Source organism: Hemibagrus wyckioides, linkage group LG10 (assembly GCF_019097595.1).
Source record: "Hemibagrus wyckioides isolate EC202008001 linkage group LG10, SWU_Hwy_1.0, whole genome shotgun sequence".
Classification (NCBI taxonomy): domain Eukaryota; kingdom Metazoa; phylum Chordata; class Actinopteri; order Siluriformes; family Bagridae; genus Hemibagrus; species Hemibagrus wyckioides.
This window is the reverse complement of record NC_080719.1, coordinates 13,418,088-13,436,703: the sequence shown is the minus strand read 5'-3', so window position 1 is coordinate 13,436,703 and position 18,616 is coordinate 13,418,088. Positions and strand designations below refer to the sequence as shown.

Sequence of the window (18,616 nt, the reverse complement as noted above, 5' to 3'; positions counted from 1 at the left end):
ATTATAGGGTGGTAAGCATGAGTAAAAACAGTAACTAGTTTCATTTGGAAGTTCAATGTAACAATGATAAAGTATCTGTTAAGTGCTTCTGCATTGTAAAGATTCAATATGTGAAATGTTCATGTCCTGAACGTTTTTTTTTTTTAAGATTTTTGTCCCCCTAATAAGTGCACACACACTTATGTACTTTTTTACATTTTGCTTTCAAATGTTAAGACGGACAAGAAGAAGCAAACGCGTTTTATTTATACATAAAATGTTCCTCCAATGGACCACCATGCATAGATATGCATGCATATATACACATATATATTATGTATGTATGTATATGTATGTATGTATATATATATGTATATATATATATGTATGTATATATATATATATATATATATATATATATATATATATATATATATATATATATATATATATATATGTATGTATGTATATATATATATATATATATATATATATATATATATATATATATATATATATACACACACATATATATATATATATACACACACACATATATATATATATACACACACACACATATATATATATATACACACACATATATATATATATATATGTGTGTGTGTATATAAACTTGACATGTTAAGAATAACATTATTAGTGATTAGTGTTAATCTTGGGATTTATGTAAGGGAAAGTTTTTCCTATCAAGTATTTTTGAAGGTTAATCTACAGTGCGTCTCAGGATAAACGCATCATAGATGGCTCGTGTATTGGCGTGTTTGTTTATATGATGGAAATTGATTGCCTGTTTGGGTTGAATATTCTCTTATCTCACCAGTTTAGCAAAGCTCAAGCCTGCAGCCATTATTTCTTTTGGCAAACACATCAGACTCTAATATGTTATCATGGGGAATTGAAACTTGTATTGGCAAATGTTTAGCTTTAAAAATGTCTCCCTCTTTTAAAATAAATATCAGTCTCCTGTTTCATGACACTGTTTTGCTATTAGCCTGCACAGATTTGCCTCCTCTTAGCCATCCTTTCATCTACCTGCCAAATCAGACTCATTACAGCTCCATCACTCTCCTCTCACACTTGTGTCTTGCACACACACATTGTTTCCTCTGGTGAAACCATGCATTTTACATGGGCTGTTCTTCACAGCCATTTGAATTCAGTTCAGTCGCTCTGGCCAGCGGATTCTCACCGTCTGGCTTTTCTTTTGGAATACCTTGGCAGGTACAGCTCTCTGTCTCTGAGTTTCAGTAGAGTTGATCATCATCAGTTGCATCATGCATGTTAGAGCCTCTATTTTCCATCATTATAATCAGTTTGCTGTGTTTGCCTTTCCAAGTCATTCAGCGTCTGAACAGGATGTGATTCTGTGCTTGGAATACCATGTTCTTGTTTTAATATGTGCAGTTTTGTTTTCTAGTTTGTCCCTTGCATTTTTGTTCAAAGTAACTCTTTTAAATCTGCTTTTGAAGAAGCCAGAAAAGTGGCTGTAGTGACGGCAGCATTCAGTGCCGTGGGGCTCATTCATTGTCTTGCTTTTGTCACATCATTGCAAATGTGCAACATACACCCACTGACCAACTGCCCGCGCTGTACTCCCCCCACTGCCCGCTTTCATCTAGTGTATGTGCAGACAAAACACAGTAGCACCAAGACCTCATTCTCCAGCCTTTACGCCGTACATGGTCACTGCTATGCTAGTGCTAATTATTGTTTGGACCATTTCTGCACCCGGGTCTGAAACAGTGTTCAAAGCTTCTCTTGGATGTTTTGTTTACAAAGCGTAAAAGTCATGAGCAGATTTTTAATAGGGATGCATCTAAAGCTCTAGTACTACGTGACACTACATGAAGTAAGCATGGTATAGTTTTTATGGCTAACAAAAAGCAAAAGTATCTGTAATAGAGAGCATGAGGCGGCGGATACAATTTATGGAGCTCATTTGTAATGACCACACTCGCTATAGTTGCTTGGGTCCGCTGTCTTTGTGGAGTTCATTGCTAGCAGCACACAACACAGAGCTAAATAAAAGGTTTCATGACGCCCCAATAAATGCTAAACGCTCAGCTCAGTACTGAGGATCAAAGCTCATACATGCTCTAAAAAATTTGCTATTGCTGCATGCCCAATTTTAATTTGTGTTAATAAAAGCTTACTATCAAAACAGACCATCTCAGAAGAGCTCTAGGGATTAATTCGGAAGGGATTAATCTCATATGCAAGTTCCTTGTAAACTACAAGCCAGCGATTGATAAGAGCATTATCAGCAGCTGTGTGGGGCATGATGTGTGTATGAGTGTGTACCACTGTTCATTAAGCTCTCAGGCTAGCGGAGCTGCAGCGTGGGTGAGATAACGCTCTTAAATGAGTTTGTGTCTGCCTTCCTCATCGGCTTCGCCCCGAGGCCCTGGATCGTACTGCCACGTTTTAAATTGCAGCTGAGTCTAAAGTGGAAGCGTGTTGACTCTCTAACCTGCTCCCAGCTCTTTAATGAGTCTCTGTCTGTTTCATCTTCACCCGCAGACTAACAGGAGGATATTAAAGGTGGCTGTGAAGACTATCACTAGCTATATCTGATTCCTAGCTACATTATGAGGATAAGCCATTGGTAATAGACCTACAATCATCGTCAAGGTCAAAAATGGAAAAGTGCAGCTGGGGGGGGGAGATCGGGAATTATAGCACTGCTCTTAACACACTAAAGTGCTGTGGCTGTGATCATCAGCTTGGTGAAAGATTTTTGATCAGCTTTCCAATTTAATCAAGACTCTACACACCGGATAGTTATTTAGTAATCTGGCCTAGTTAATATTCTCCTCATATAATGCGTATTTCTAATACATGTTGGCAGTGGAATTAATGACAGATGCTCCATTTTCCCGACTGCTTAAGCTATAGAACTTCAGCAAACACATTACAGCTCCTTGTGGGATTTCTTGCCATCTTTGCACTACGCGATTAATGTTTCCTTCCGTACGAGGAAACCTCATTAAGGCGAACTTACTTTAAATACTGATTTGCATATTAGCCTACAGTTTTCTCGTATGTGAACATATTTCAGGAAAAAAAAAATATTCCACAGAGGTATGAACCAACCAAAATGCAATTTTTAATCCATGAAAATGTTTCATATAAACATCTTTTGCTATCTGCCTTTCTACTTCACTCAGCTTAATGTGCTGCTTTCTTTAACACGTAGCACGGATGTAGAAATGGCTGTTAAACAGACCTGAGGTTTGCAGAGGATGCCTCTGATTAATGTTGAGTTGAAATTGAGCAGAGTGCTGGAACTGATCTGGAAAATAGCTTCTACTAACTAAAGTGTGGAGTAAAACGGTACAGTTTAGTGTATCACTCTGTGGATGTATACTGATAGTCATAATAGGCAGTTTGAACCGTGCTGGACAAGTAAATTAGATTGCTCTGTAACACAGAAGGGTGAATTGCATGACATTTCCGAGACATTCTGAGATATTTGTGTGATTCTGCAGTCGGATTAAGGTCTTGTCATTGTTTCAGGAAACATTAAGAAGAACTAGACATTGGGGCTACTTGATTATAACTGACACACCTGTAGTGCGTTCGTCACGGCATGGCATTTTAAAGCGTTCACAAATGTCAAGTTTATTTATATGGAAACAACAAATCATTTGAGAAGCAGAGGAAATTTAACTATGTACAAGGATCATTTTTAAAAAACACCCTTTAAATGATTGTTTCTAAAAAAATTTCACTTTTTTTTTTTTTTTTATACTAAGTCACAATTGATTATTTAAGTGTCAACAATACAATCACACACCATGTGTGGCTCCAGACATAACCACACACGCTAGAATTGAGAATCCATTTGTCATTATTTGTTAAAATGGCGGACTAAAACAACAGAACATTTGCTCAAGTTCAGCTGTCCTTCCAAATTGTAAATCAAACCTGTGAAAAACACGAGTCACATTCCTTAGAAATGACAAAACTAACACCAGTTTGTCTCACATTCGAAAACAACACCAGACTACGTTCAGAGTGCTGCAAAGGGACACAGAGAAAGTCTCCAGAAAATGGATTACTTTTCCTCTGCCTTCCTTTGCATTATTACACTCTAAGCTCTGTCTAGTTGAATGCACATCATCGTTATGGAGGATAATCGAGAGGATGATGGAATGGACTGTACATGCTCATGCATTACTTTTAACACTATTCCTTTCCGAGAATCAAAAAAGTTTGAGCAGTTAACAGAATTGTCTTTCATCGTAAATGTGCATTTCTGAAAAATGAAAACAGGCAATCAAAAACGAAAAAGTTTTCTTTATGGAAAATAACAAGATGTTTTCTCTCCACACAATTAAGCTGCCTATGGTCTTATTGATTTTCTCAGACACGAGCATCTTACAGGCTGCTGCCTCAACATTCACACATAATCCCCACTGATGATTGCAGACTGTGTGAAATCTAGTCTGTTGTCACTGGCAGGATGGGGTTTCCTCGTGTGGCCTGACAGATTGCCGTTTAGGGCAAAGGATCTTGGCGAAGGCCCTGCGAAAGCTGCTGTGACACAGCGGATACAGGAAAGGGTTGATGGCTGAATTGAGCCAGAGTAGCCAGAACGTGACTTCGTACCAGTGATGTTCTATACAAGTGCCGCTACAGGCTGCTCGAATGATCATGAGTAAGGTGTACGGAGCCCAGCACACGCCGAAAACACACACTATTATTGCCAAAGATTTGGCGATCTTCTTGTCCCGCGAGAGACGCGAATGCTCCCCGTTCCTTGAGGGTGCCTGTGTCTGGACCATGCGTGTCTTTAACCAGCAGCTCAACGCTCCTTTCTTCTTATTGACTGTCTTCAGAGAGAGAGACACTGAATGGCTGCAGCTGGGGTCTCCACTGGAGGACGGAGAAATCTCCAAGTCTTCCTCGATCACCGCGGAAACGGGTGCCGGTTCACTAGAGGAGACTTTGCGTGTCCTGACAAAGAAGACGGCAGACGAGGGAGATGCACCACCATCCACCACCCTCCAGCCATCCTCCTTCTCTGCACCGCGGTGAAGTGCACGGCTCTTGTTCCGTCGCTGGATGTTGAGGTAGATGCTGAGGTTGAAGAAGGTCACTGAGATAAACGGTGAGAAGAACTCAAAGGTAGACGCACTAAGCAGGAAGTACCATGTGCAATAGAACTCGGCAAAGCACTCATCAGCAGGAACAATGCTCTGGCCAGCTACATCCTCCCAGAAGATAATGGCCGGGCCATAGAGGAGAAAAGCCAGCAGCCACACTGCCAGCATCTTTCCCACAGCGAGCCGAGTCATTCCCTGCTGTGCTCTGTACCTCACCTGGGAAATGGAGTACACAAGAGATATACGCAGTAGGTAACAATTAATTTGATATAATAGTGACTCAATACATTTTCCATACAGCAAACAAATGCACCTGAATATGAGCCATAGTGTTACATTCATATGAATCATTTCAAACTTAATAATGAGTGTTTGAGTGAGATCCATTTAGACTCTTTGCAGTGTGTACCAAAACAAAAGCTATTAATTAGATTGAAACAACACTGGAGTGCAGGGATGCCAGCTCTAACAAAATTCCCACCTTAACTACTTCTCAAAAAAACAGAAAGACCTTAAAAGCCCAAACGGTTCAGGCACACACAACTGTGGCAGACACATTTTTCTTCTTTTTCTCAGTCTCTGCTCCTTAATCAACTTTTTCACCCCCAGCATTGTTTCTTAACATTCCCAATTTGGTGTAAAAAGTCTGACACTGGCAGACCTGCTGGTGTAACTATCAAGGCAGCATGTGCCTGAAGTCATGCAGCTCTCTGTAGCTCATACAGGATTTTGAAGAGTTCCTCACTTTACTGAAGAGTGTCTCTTTAACTAGGACTGAATCAGGCAGGAAATGATGTAAAGGTATTATTACACCTCATGAAATACTAGTGCAATTTTAATGACAAACTTTATTATCTAGTCAATAATACGTATTTTAAGTTTAAATATAAACAAAATGTCCATTACTTAGACATCTTTTAAAATAATGCTTTTAAATAAGGTTTTTAAACATCAGCTGTCTGTCTTTTTTAAAATACTTTATTTATAATAAAATAAAATTGATCATCTATATATGATTATTGCCTTTGCCCTAGTCATCGCCTTTGAAATTGATTTATTTAAATTATTTAATTAATTTATCTAAATTACAACCCTGATATCAAACCATCTCATATTACTTGTGTATACAGGTTAATGACCTACAAAGAGACGCTTATAGCATGCTGTAGTATGTTCATTGCACATCCTATGAACAGGTTTATGCTTGTTTTTCTTGCAGTCGGTAAAGACATTTAGAAAATGTTTTTCTATTTTCATTATATTCACTGATTAAGTGAATACACTGGTCTATTCATTTTAAATGTCTGGCATAATAACATAAAAATCTGCCCATGAGCTTAACTAACAGCTTGTTTTTAAAAAATCTGCTATTTTAGCATATCGATCATATTTTTCATTTTGCTGTAAACAGGTCGTAGGTCTTTATTATGACAAAATTGCTAAGTGTAAATATAATTAGAATGTGCAGTGGGATAGATAATGGTGTTGTCTGTGAGAAACACCGTTGCATGTTTCTGTGCTGTTCACTCAAATGGGCTGTTAGTGCAACGATTAAAGATCTGTGCTAATGACTAAAAGGACTGGACTGCCACTATTTGACCCTTGAGCATTGTTCTTATTCCTCACCTACACTTCTGCATTGCTCAGTACAGATGTGTGGAAGTTTGAATGTTCCATGGTTTTTTCTTTGGGTGCAGTACAGTATACGTCTAATTCACAATTCATAAATCATTATGTAGGAAATAAACACTGGGAGTGTGCTGTTACAAGAAAACAATCAGCAACAGTCCACCCTGAATTTGATTATTTTCCTGTAAAAGAATGCCCTAAAGTCTTTATTCCATCTTATACCACAGCAATATACCAATAGTTCCAAAGTTTTTCATTTTATTACTGTACACATTCCTCACTTTTTTCCCTATTTAACTGTAACAATTCATGGTGCAGAGAAACTGGAAAATGCTCTTTCCTATTGCTCTGAACATTAAAAAGCACTGACCTTGACTATTCTAGGATTTCTGGAATCTTAGATAAACACCTCACTGTATTATGTGGGATGTTGACCATACAAATCTACACTTGAACATTTTATAATGTGTGTTAATAAAGAAACATCTGAGGAACCTCAATATAGCTATAATGCTATAAATTGAAGTTGTCTTCAAATGCATGCTTGTTTTGCAAGTGCCAAATGAATAAAAGTAAATAGAAAAGCATCATTAGTTATTATGAGAAGCATTCCAGTTGTTTGCTTTCTGCTTGCCCCATAACAGAACACCACACACAGGCCTAGGGAGGAACTAGGGAGGTTGTTACATGTCATAAACAGCATCTGGTACATCCCTAAATTCAGTGTTTGCAGTGGCAACAAGTTCCAACATTACTACATGTATCTGTCCTGGGATTACTTCAGATTTAATTCACCGCCTAAGTGTGTAAAATTACTTGTTTAGATGAACTGTTGGGAATGCTCTCCGCTTTATTGCTGTGTGTGCAGCTTTGCTTTATAGAAGGTACCTAAGTGGAGACAACAACAGACTAACTCTGTCCTCCAGCTGATAATATACACCTTATTAGTCTTTCTCAAAATGTAAAGCACAGACTGGTGAATGAGGGGACTGTGGCAATCGACAATAAAATCATTCATTTTCTATGTACTTGCATGGCACAACACCACTATTTTAGCGACAGTGTGTCATGCAAATTGAGATTTTCACTTGGTTTGAAGGATGCCTTGAACTAATCTTGCACAGAAGTTTTGTTTTTTTATCTCCCCTTGTCACAACTTTAGTTCCTCCCTGCAATTAGTTCCTATAAGGCTTAACTTGAGTAAAATTAAAAAAAAAAAAAAAACTGTTTCCTCTTATCCTTTCGTTTATGACCTCTCTCTCTAAACGTGCATTGAAACATAAAAAGAAAAATAAAGCTGGGAAGAAAATAGCAGAAATCATTAGTGTCACTGTGCAGTGTCTGTAGCTACAAGCTGCTCTGTATACTGTTATGTAACCTGTAAATCAAACACCTGGGGTGCATTGTTTAATTTGTGTTTTAGTAGAGTTGATAAATGGGTATATGGTTGGTGTCTGGGGAGAGTGTTGGTAGCTATTCCAATTAGACTGTACTGCTAATATAGCTTACTGGCTTGTAACAAACTTTAAACAAAAAAAAAAGGAGACCCTTCACTGTTAAATGTTTCTGGCAGGAAAGAGTCTACAGGACAGAAATATTGGCACCTTATTATTTTACTGTAACTTGTTTCATGTTTGATGTGTTCATTAATAAGTGAGAAAATATATCACTTTGGTATAAGAGGAATAAAACCTCCCTTTTTTTTAGGAAAATACAACTATAAGACAACTTGAATGTAATGGTTTTAGCATTGTATGCATCTACAGCACTACAAACCCATGAAATGGCTATAAATGCAAATGGAGTTCTATATCTGAGTTCTATATTTTTGTTTTGTCCCAATACTGCTGATTTTGTAGATCATGGACTGGTGTAGGCACGTTTCCTCTAGTGATGGATGACACCGGTGTTATTGTGAGAGTTCACAGCATTTAAAGCTCCCGGGTCCAGCCAGAGAGAAAGTGCAATGGCTTCTTCCTTTTCAAAAGATGACAAATGAGACTGTGACAATGAAAAGCAATCATCTGCTTCTGTTTGGCAGTGGACAAGTGCAAGTCCTTAAGGTGCATTTTCGTTATATACTTTTTTCCACTACAATTGGAGATAAAAGTTGCCTTGGGGGAAAGTGGAATTGAGCACATTGGCCCACAGCTATTCCTGACTTTTCTTATAGCATTTCACGCCTCATAGTGCTACAGCTGTATGTTCAGTGATTACATAAAACCTTAGTGTGTTTGCACATTTACACATTCTGCTTTCAGTTTTCAATCCAGTTCTGACAGGATGCTTTTTGTGCATGTCTCTTTTATGTAAGTTCACTTTCTAGAATTTTCAAATGCTATTCTGTACAAAAGGTAGCATGATGAAACCCAGTGTTCATGTCAGCTCAAGCCTCAAGTTGTTCAGTATTTCCCTAGAAATGTCACAGAAACACTCAACATACAAGAAAGACTTCTTTTGAGGCTCTTCTCAAATGTTAAAGGTTTACACTAATGGCTCATTAATGACTGATGGAACACATTCGCTCTTAAAAGCAATTAAAGGAAGAAATAACTATTGATGGGATAAACTGGATGCGCTGACATTCTTTAAGAAAACTGGATTACATATCTATTGAGGACCCACACAAAAAAACCTCATTAGGTAAGAAATGGCAGAATATGCTTTTGATACTGTAATGGCTGCGAGTGTGTAGTTGCTTTTAGAAAAACAGGATGTCACTCTGCTCTTTGTTTTATAAAAAGCAAAGCTGCTCAGCGATCATGGTTTTTAAAAGGACCGTGGAGAATTAAAAGGAGGTCAAAATGGTATTCTGTCTCCCAGGGTTGGAAGGGCAAAATGATTTTGAGCTCACTGATTACAACTGTATTAAACTTACTAGAAACGTTCCATGTCAATTTGTAATTTGACCTACAGTACTGGCACAGCTCTGATCTGGTGCAATATTATAATCAGCACAACACATCTGGAAAGATGCTACTGAATCTACTATTATCCAGCAGTTGAGTCATTTAAGATCTGGTGTTCTGGTTTATACTTATGTTCTTATAAAGTCCACTCAGTGTATAATTGAATATAAACTTATACATATATACATATATATATATATATATATATATATATATATATATATATATATACATACATACATACACAAGTATATTAGATTTTATTTTGTATATAATGATATTGGTCTAATCAACCCTACATTTTAGGATATTTCCCCAAGACAGTACAGTATTTTAGAAACTGAGTTCCTGAAGATGAAAATGAGCTGTAACCACTGTCCCCTCCACCACTACCTCTGTGTTAAAAAAAAAAAAAAGTAGTGTGTTATTACCAAATACATAAATGTAATGTGTGACAACACACTGAGGCAAAGAAATTAATTAATTAATTCTTTACCATGAGTAATTTAGTCATGATTCATTGAGGCTCTGCATCTCATTAAATGAAGCCTCATCTAACAATAACAATTAGCAACAGAACTGCTTCCTGTGGGTGGGCAATTATGTTTAGAAATCATTAACACTTTCCTCTGTTGATGAACAAGTAAAAAAAAAAAAAAGTATTAGCATAAGTCTAAAAAATTGGTACAATTTCTTTCTAGGAATAAATATATCTCAGAATAGGAACCACAGAAGGTCTTAGAGCCAAAAGTACCTTTTCTTCCATTCTGTGAGCAGTATGTTTAGCTGAGCAAAGTCATTATGAGCAATTACATGAGCAGCTTTTCTCACAGACATTTTATGGTTCTTGACAATCTGCTAGTTCAGGACTGCACTGAGAAAGTTGTGTTTTTATCCATATAAGTAATCATGTATGCAGTATGATTACAGTAAGGGTGTGACAGCTCACATAAGCTCTATCTTGTAGCACGATGAACAAAATGCTAGAAATATGTTTTTTATCTATTTTAAAGCTTTCTCCAGATAACTACATAGTTCTGAATGAGAAGTATGTTACAAATATTTTTAATATTATAAAAAAAAGGCTTCTAGGGTGTCCATTGAACTAAATAAATAGATTTTGGGGCAATTTGTAGCAGTGATCTCTGGTGTTAAAACTCACAGGTTTGATATCTACATACAACATTGCCTAAAACATAATAACTGCCTACACCAGGTCATGGCATTAACAAGCATAAAAAGAAACCAGAACTGGTGATGATGTCCTGCATTGGAAAGCAAACTTTTTAAAGAAAACAAAAACTGAAATCGGTAGAGTTTGGCTGGCAATTCTTCATCCTTCTAGGCAATCCCACACAAGGTTGCAACCCCAACAGTGTGAAGCAAAATTAACCAGCGACAAACATGAAGAACAAGCACAATATTAACACTGTTTAACAGAGGTTGTTAAACCTGTTCATGCAGCAGAGTTCACATCAAACCCAAATCTAACACGTCCCTTTAAAATTCATTTGCTCATTAATCACATAGGCTGGCTGTAACTAAATTCAGCATAAGGTTAGGTCTGTGAGGCTCTGACTAAATGAATCCATTAGTGAAAAACTGTTGATCACTGTCATAAGTTGCACTGAAAACCTGCAGATCATTTCTCTAAAAATGTACTATATTAACATCACACACAGATATTAAACATTACACACCAATAAGTTATATGTTAAGTTGTGTTTATGATAGCCGTTGCCTTATTTGGGAAGGTCAGCACACGTTTGTCACTGCCTTTGTTTATTCTCCATCTTCCCAAAGTTGATGAATGTGACTAAGTGACTTTCTAACTCACGGATAAATTCATATAGCCATCTTTACCAAGGGTGCCAATAATTTTGGTTTGGACTGTTGCTAAAAGCAGTAGACTACCATTTTGTTTGTTCAGCGCCGAGTTTGGTATCATTCTGCTCAAGCCTCAGCATCAAGTCAAAACTGTAAATGCAAATGGTTCGAATGTTGTAAATTGGAATTTACTGCCATTTCAAGAAGCCTATTGTTCACAAATTTTATTATAAAACCAAGGAATTGCCAATGCTTGGTAATCTATTGATTGTAAAAGGTATTGCATCACAAATACAATTAAAGATATTGATATTATTCTCATTGGGTGAACTGTAATACAATGTTGAGATATCAAAGAAATGTTTAGCAACTAGGAATTTCCAGGTAATTTGTTTGCTCCTTTTGCAGCTACTGACGGCTTGGTGAATATTGGCTGAATTATTTCAAACCTTTTTGATGCCAAGGAATCATTCAGGCTTTTCACATCTGAATGCTGTTTAAAAGATTGCATTGCTTTACTTTACTGGCTCACAGCTGGGCTTCAGCTTAACAGGAAATTATTAGCTATGCATCCCATGCCTCAGATGACTTCCACAACACTCTAGAGAGATATTCAGGGTAAACCCGTTCACTTGGGTTCTATGGACTTTGCAATAATGGCGAATAAAAGAACCTCCTAAATTATATTCATCCAGCTCACAGCTGTATTGTTACAGACTTCCAGAACCACTTTTTACTTATTTGCCTTTTTAATGAAAGTGCATTCAACAAGTATTCAAGCTTCCCTGGTGTATTACTTACTATGCCCTTCAGACACTATCATTTTTAAACCTCATATCCATATTTATTCAGAAGTGACACTGTATTATCAATAGAGGTTTTGATTGATATTAAACATTTTTTAACTCTCTACTACTAACACTCCGAAGAGCTTTTCAAAACATGTATCCTCATGAATAAATGGTCTCCTGGAAGATTGTACTGCAGAATTAATTATTCTGTTATCTTGCCGGCTCCCATTGCTGACTTATAAGGAGACAGTTTTGTCCAACAGTAAGCACTTTAGCAAGCAGTTTAAACTAGCTAATTAAGCAAGCAATCATATCTAAGTAAGATGTCTATTCTGTTCATTTTCTTTGACCAATAGTTTTCAGACAAAATTGACTTTGTCTTTTCTGAAGTACGTGAAATTAATTGATAAGCTTAATGATAGATATTCATTGCACGTGTTCGCTTAGTGATGGTTGTACTGTTCACTATTAGATGGATGAACTGCTCATTAATTTACAATGGATACACTTTATACTAGTCAGAGTCCCAGGAAAACTGAACATGAGGCAGGGATACAGAATTACAGAAATATCTGTGTATGAGTCTGGATGAAGAGATTTCGATGATGATTTCATACCTTCATAAATACAACTACACAGAGAAAGATGATCCTCTTCAGGCACTTCAGCATTCAGGTTTGACTGAGATAGTAAATAATTGAGTTCGTTTTAAATATGAATGTCAGTTTCCATCCTTTTATTCCTGCATCCTGTTAAATTTGATTAATTTCTAAGAACCAAAAGCCTTGCCTTTTTCCTAGTTATTCCTGTATTAGACCATCACCATATTAATCCCAGGAAACAAAAGCAGCTTTAACATGCTATTTTCTGTTCTGATTATTAATTTTTCCCTCACCAATATTCTCTTGTCACTGTGTATCATTGCTCCCATGTTGTTTGCTGTGGTTATTTTAGGATGAGCCATTTTCATGATGGTGAAGAATGTTACATAAGGGCTCACTTACATCCAGCCTCATTTTACTGGATATTAGGAAGGTCAAAACTATGCCCAGTGAAGACACACCACTTTGTTTTCCTCATTTAGCATTGACTTTTAGCTTTGGGGATAGCATCAGAACCTACACTCAGACAACAAACACAAGCGGAATGGAAAGGTCAGTGAGAGGGGACAGGCTTGTTATAGTGATGTGTCAGGTCTCAAAACGATCAGAAGGACTATTTTTATCTTTTGCAATCTGTATTCACTCAACAGTTTCAGACAACCACCATAAATCAAATAAACACTTTGAGCTGCACAGAATAAAAGCAGCTCCTTTCTTCTGTGCTGCGTCAGAGGATAAACTTTAGTGGAAGTTATATTGAACAAAAACCATTTACTCAATTTATCTCATGGTTGTTGTCCTTTTTTGTGTTCAATCACACAATAAGCAGTAAAATGTCTGTAACTATTTTTCTGTAGAGCAAACAATAAAGTGAAGACTTCTTAACTTTCTAAATGATTTTTTTTTAAGTAATGATGCTCGGAAATCCTCAGGTGTGAATTTAGCTGTTTGATGGTTGACACTATGAAAAAATATAATTAACAATGGCATATCATCTAAAACGTGCTATGAACCTTATGTGTTTTCGATATGCAATCAGTCACTGGCAATACAACATATATCACTAGAGGGATGGGCAATCTGAGGACCTATCTGTATAGTTTTTGAAAGTTTTGTATTTTTCTCTGTGTTTTGGCCTCCAGTCTGCACAAAGTTAGTCACTGAAAAGAAAGCTTTTCGTAAAAGGACAAATTTTAAAATATTGTTTTCTTCGTAGATTGTCAGTGTTTTTTGTTTTTTTAAAAAAAAAAAATATACCACATACACTTTGTGAATTGTGTCTTTCTGCTATAAAAATTATTAAGCACTTAGAACATGCTACATTTAAACATACAGTGAGGGAAAACAACTATTTGGCCACTTCAGTTTTTGTTATTTAATATCCTTTTGTAATATAATTATTGATAGTGCATTTAAAAGTATACATATAATTGTATTTTGATTTTATTTTTTAATATATTTTTAAATATGAACAAAAAAAGCATGTATTCATGAGCATAAAAAAGATATTTTATAAAATGTATTTTTTAAAAATGTATCAATTAGAAAACAATAGAAAAAACAAATTTGCACACTATATAAAAAATTGAAACCATATGTGGTCCTTCACCAAACTGTTGCCACAAAGTTGGAAGCACACAATTGTCTTGAATGTGGCATTACTGTGGCATTAACCTTTCCTTCTACTGGAACTAAGAAGCCCAAACATGTAACAGATTGTCAAAGCAAGGTCCATAAAGACATGGTTTGGAAGGCTGACTGGACCTCTCTGCCCAACATCAGGGCCTAACTAATGCTCTTGAAGATGAATTGGGAAATTTCTACAGTCCTGTACAAAAATCTAGTGGAAAGCTTTCCCAGAAGAGTGGATGTTATGGTGGAGGAAGATGGTGGATAGCTTTAGAATGTCATTTTCAGTGAGCACATATTGGTATGATGGTCAGGTCTCCATTAAGTGTATATTAAATTTTATATAGCTCTCAGATGCAACATTATTAAAGCTATATATAAAGTTTAAAAAAGCTACAGATCTTAAATATTCCTGTCAGTACTATGGGTAATAATATATAATTATGCGAGGGGAAAGTTCATGGAACCACAACTAATTGACCCTGACAGATGAGCCATGACAAATTTCACAACTCGCTTTCAAACTACTGATAAGGCAGTAAAAGAGAAGCCAGCAGTCACACAAAAGAGTTTCAGGATGTGAAGGGAAGCACGAACAAGTTACTCAGAGAACAATAAGCGATGAACTGCATCAGAATCGTCTCTGTTTCTACACTCCACACAAAACTCCTCTGCCAAAATATATACAGTGATCTAAAGGCATTTAGAGAAATTATAACTCAATGGAACAATATAATATGTTCAGGCAAAGACAAAAATAGAACTCATTGCAGTATTTCAACTCATCATGTTTGAGGAAATAATGGTTCCATAAACACACAGAGTACAGAGGTGGGAGTGTCACAATATGAGTTCTGCTTCTCTGTAATTAGTAGTGGGATATTACACAACATCGGAGGAAAGTTGAATGGCGCAAGGTACTGGAAATATTAAATTAACCTCATTGGCCAAGAAACTGAATCTGAGGAGAAGATTGATATTTCAACCAGACAACGACCTCAAACATGCAGCCAAGACAACTCAAGAAGGCTTGACTTCTGAATCTCATTGCCAGTTTATTGTGAGTCCATAAGAACAACTCTCATAACCTCTGAAGAATTGAAAATGATTTGCCAGGAGTGGGCCAAAACTGAACCACAACACTGCAACTGGTTAATTATTCCTTATTGTTGGCATCTCATAGTTGTAAATGCAAATAGTAGCTTGGCAACAAAGCACTAATGTTGGTAATTTGTTTTGCCCTGGTACTTTTTTCCCCATATCAAATGTGTTTTTAAAAATATCTTTATGCTTATAATATTTTGGCACATGTCTGGTCAGTATAAATGTGTGTGCTGGTAGTTGAAATTAGTACGTACAGCTCTGGTGACAGACAGGAAGCGGTCGTAGCTGATTAAGACTATGTTGAAGACGGAGGCAGTACAGAGAAGATAGTCCATCACGAGCCACAGCTTGCAGAGGCCACGGCCCAGCATCCATCGGCCTGTCAAGATGTAGGGCATGTACACGGGGATACAGAACGCCCCTGAACAAACAATAATGACAGTACATAACACAGTCACTTGAAGTAATGAAGAATCTAAATGAGTCTTAAGGATTTCACTCTCATACAGTATATACACATACATATCAGTCAAATAATGAACACTGTTCATCTGTTTTCTAGAGCTCATCTGAAGCATGGCTTTCAGTTCAGAGCCGAAGTGATTACAAAGCACAAAGCATCTCTCATCTCTGCAGTGAAACACATCATGTTGAAAAGAAAAGAAAGTGATACTTCCCAGAACTGCTTCCACTGCAGAGGAAAATGAGTCGCACAGCTCATTTATTTGAGAGTGGTCTTTCACAACTGAATACAAAAAACCTCATTAAGTCCTCATCCCTGGAGGATGTACTGGCATTCACCTCTAGGTAGGCTTATTGAGGGGGTGAGGGTGAGAGGGCCAATTTCAGGACAAAGGAAACCTCATGATCCTCTGTCATTTTGCATTCCAGAAAGAATTCTTTAGTTGACACAAACCAGTCAGAGCTGAACTATCTCTGTCCAAATTCTCTATGCTGTGTGAATCGGCCACTTTGAAGCTTTTCCATGACGCCAACACCTATTAAGTGGAACATGATATTTCAAATGCCCATATTGGCACTTCAGTAAGAAATCAAGAGAGTGCCAGCAAGACTTCAGATAAATCAATGATTGTGCAATGATTGGCTTTCATTTTTGCTCAAGATAACTGATTAGAGTTGACAGTACCAAAGCACATTGGATATTTATATATATATATATATATGCACTTCGAATCCTCTCTGACCCTCTGAATCCTCATGGATGATGAAAAATGGTGAGTTTTATATATCCAACTCACCATTTTTCATCATCCACAAGGATTCAGAGTGTCAGAGTCAGTTATAAAGAATTGAGAGTATACAAACCACCATTGATGTGCCTGTTGGAGTGTGTGCATGTGTGCATGTGCATGTGTGCGTGAGAGAGAGAGAGAGAAAGAAAGATGATAGGATTGGCTATTCTTGAGTGCGCTTAGAAGAACAAAACCAATTTCGGTTGTTTGTTCTATTACTTTCAGCGCGCTGCTTGTAAAGAGAAATAAACTAGAGTGTTGAGGTTGACAAGAATATTTAGTCTGGGAGTTAGACAGAACACTCTGTCGTTTGTGTAGGAGGCAGTGATGCACAAGTGACAATACAACAATGACCACGTAATTGTGGGCAAACGAGCCTTTGGGTTGCTTGTGAAGATCACAGTGGAGAGGTGAAGAAGAAATGTCCTCAGTTCAGTTGTGTAATATAAACTGCACTGGTGAACCCGGCTATCCAATAGGATGGCAGAGAATTACAAAAAAAAAACAGCCGGTGACAGGATATTTATTATCCTCTATATGCACACTGACATAACTTTAAATATAAAATTAAAATAAAATTGAATTGAATTGAATTGAATATACTGTTAATGCATAAGGTCATGGTATGAAATAAGTGGTACTACAGCAATAGGGTATACATTTATTATTATCTTGAATAATAATCTATAATAATTATCTTGCTCTTTCTATAATAATAATAATAATAATAATAATAATAACAATAATAATAATAATAATAATAATAATAATAATAATAATAATAATAATAAAAGTTTAGTAAAGTTGTTATAGCATGACTATAACTGTAATAACGCACAGGCACCCAGAATAAAACGTAATACCTACCGACCAGAAAATCTGATATAGCCAAATTAAGGAAGAAGTAGTTGCTCTGATTTCGGAGGCTCTTGTCCACGACGAAGGCAAAGATGACCAGCGCGTTTCCCACGACCACCACGACCACCAGGATCATCATTAAGGCAGCCAGGAGCACGGTGGCGCCGGAGATGCCCGCATGCTCAGCACTGGAGTTACTGTGTCCAGAGAAGCAGGTTAACATGGTCAACTCCTTAACACAGACAGAGGAGGCGACTTTACACACATTGTTCGTTTTTTTTAAACACGTCGAAGTGTCCTTTCTTCCATTGACTGAAGAAAATAAATCATCCGAATTTATTATTTTTTTTCTCAAATCTTGCTTAAAAAAAGCTGCCGTCAAAAAAAAAGTTTAGTAAATTCTAATATAGTTTACTAAAGCAAAAAAAAAAAGTCCGCGTGTTAGAAAATATTCACAAAGAATTCATTTTCTGAGTGATAAAGGATGGAGAACCGTTTTTCCCTGCGAAGAACTCCATTCAGGAAGAACATATAAATACATATATATAAATAAATATAAATATATATATTTGTATGTATTTTTATATGGAAAAATGATTATTATATATATAAGAAAGAAGACTTTCTTATATATGTATCTCTTTCTGGAGAGCTGAGGTGAGTGGAGAGCTGAGGCGATACACCGACAGCTCACTAAGCGCGCGCTTGGACAGCGCGTGAGTAAAATTCTTCGCACCAGCCCTCCCCTTACTATGGCACTGAAGGCTGCGTCCCAAACGTACGTACTACCCCTTTCATAGAACGCCTCCATTCTGGTAACTATGGCAACGTACGGTCGAGACGTGCTTATACTAACACTCTATTAAGTACACTAGAATGGGATTTGGGACGCAGTTTCTGGCC

General features: G+C 36.9%; 1 protein-coding gene across 1 annotated transcript; it reads right to left on the bottom strand.

Annotated features, from left to right (window-relative positions):
• Positions 1–3,101: 3,101 nt before the first annotated feature.
• Positions 3,102–18,414, bottom strand: LOC131360185 (histamine H3 receptor). Its single transcript, XM_058400402.1, has 3 exons — positions 17,723–18,414; positions 15,857–16,023; positions 3,102–5,327 (listed from the first exon to the last, which is right to left on the bottom strand). The coding sequence occupies exons 1-3, from the start codon at positions 17,934–17,936 to the stop codon at positions 4,458–4,460; spliced, it is 1,251 nt and encodes a 416-aa protein (XP_058256385.1). The 5' UTR covers positions 17,937–18,414; the 3' UTR covers positions 3,102–4,457.
• Positions 18,415–18,616: the final 202 nt, after the last annotated feature.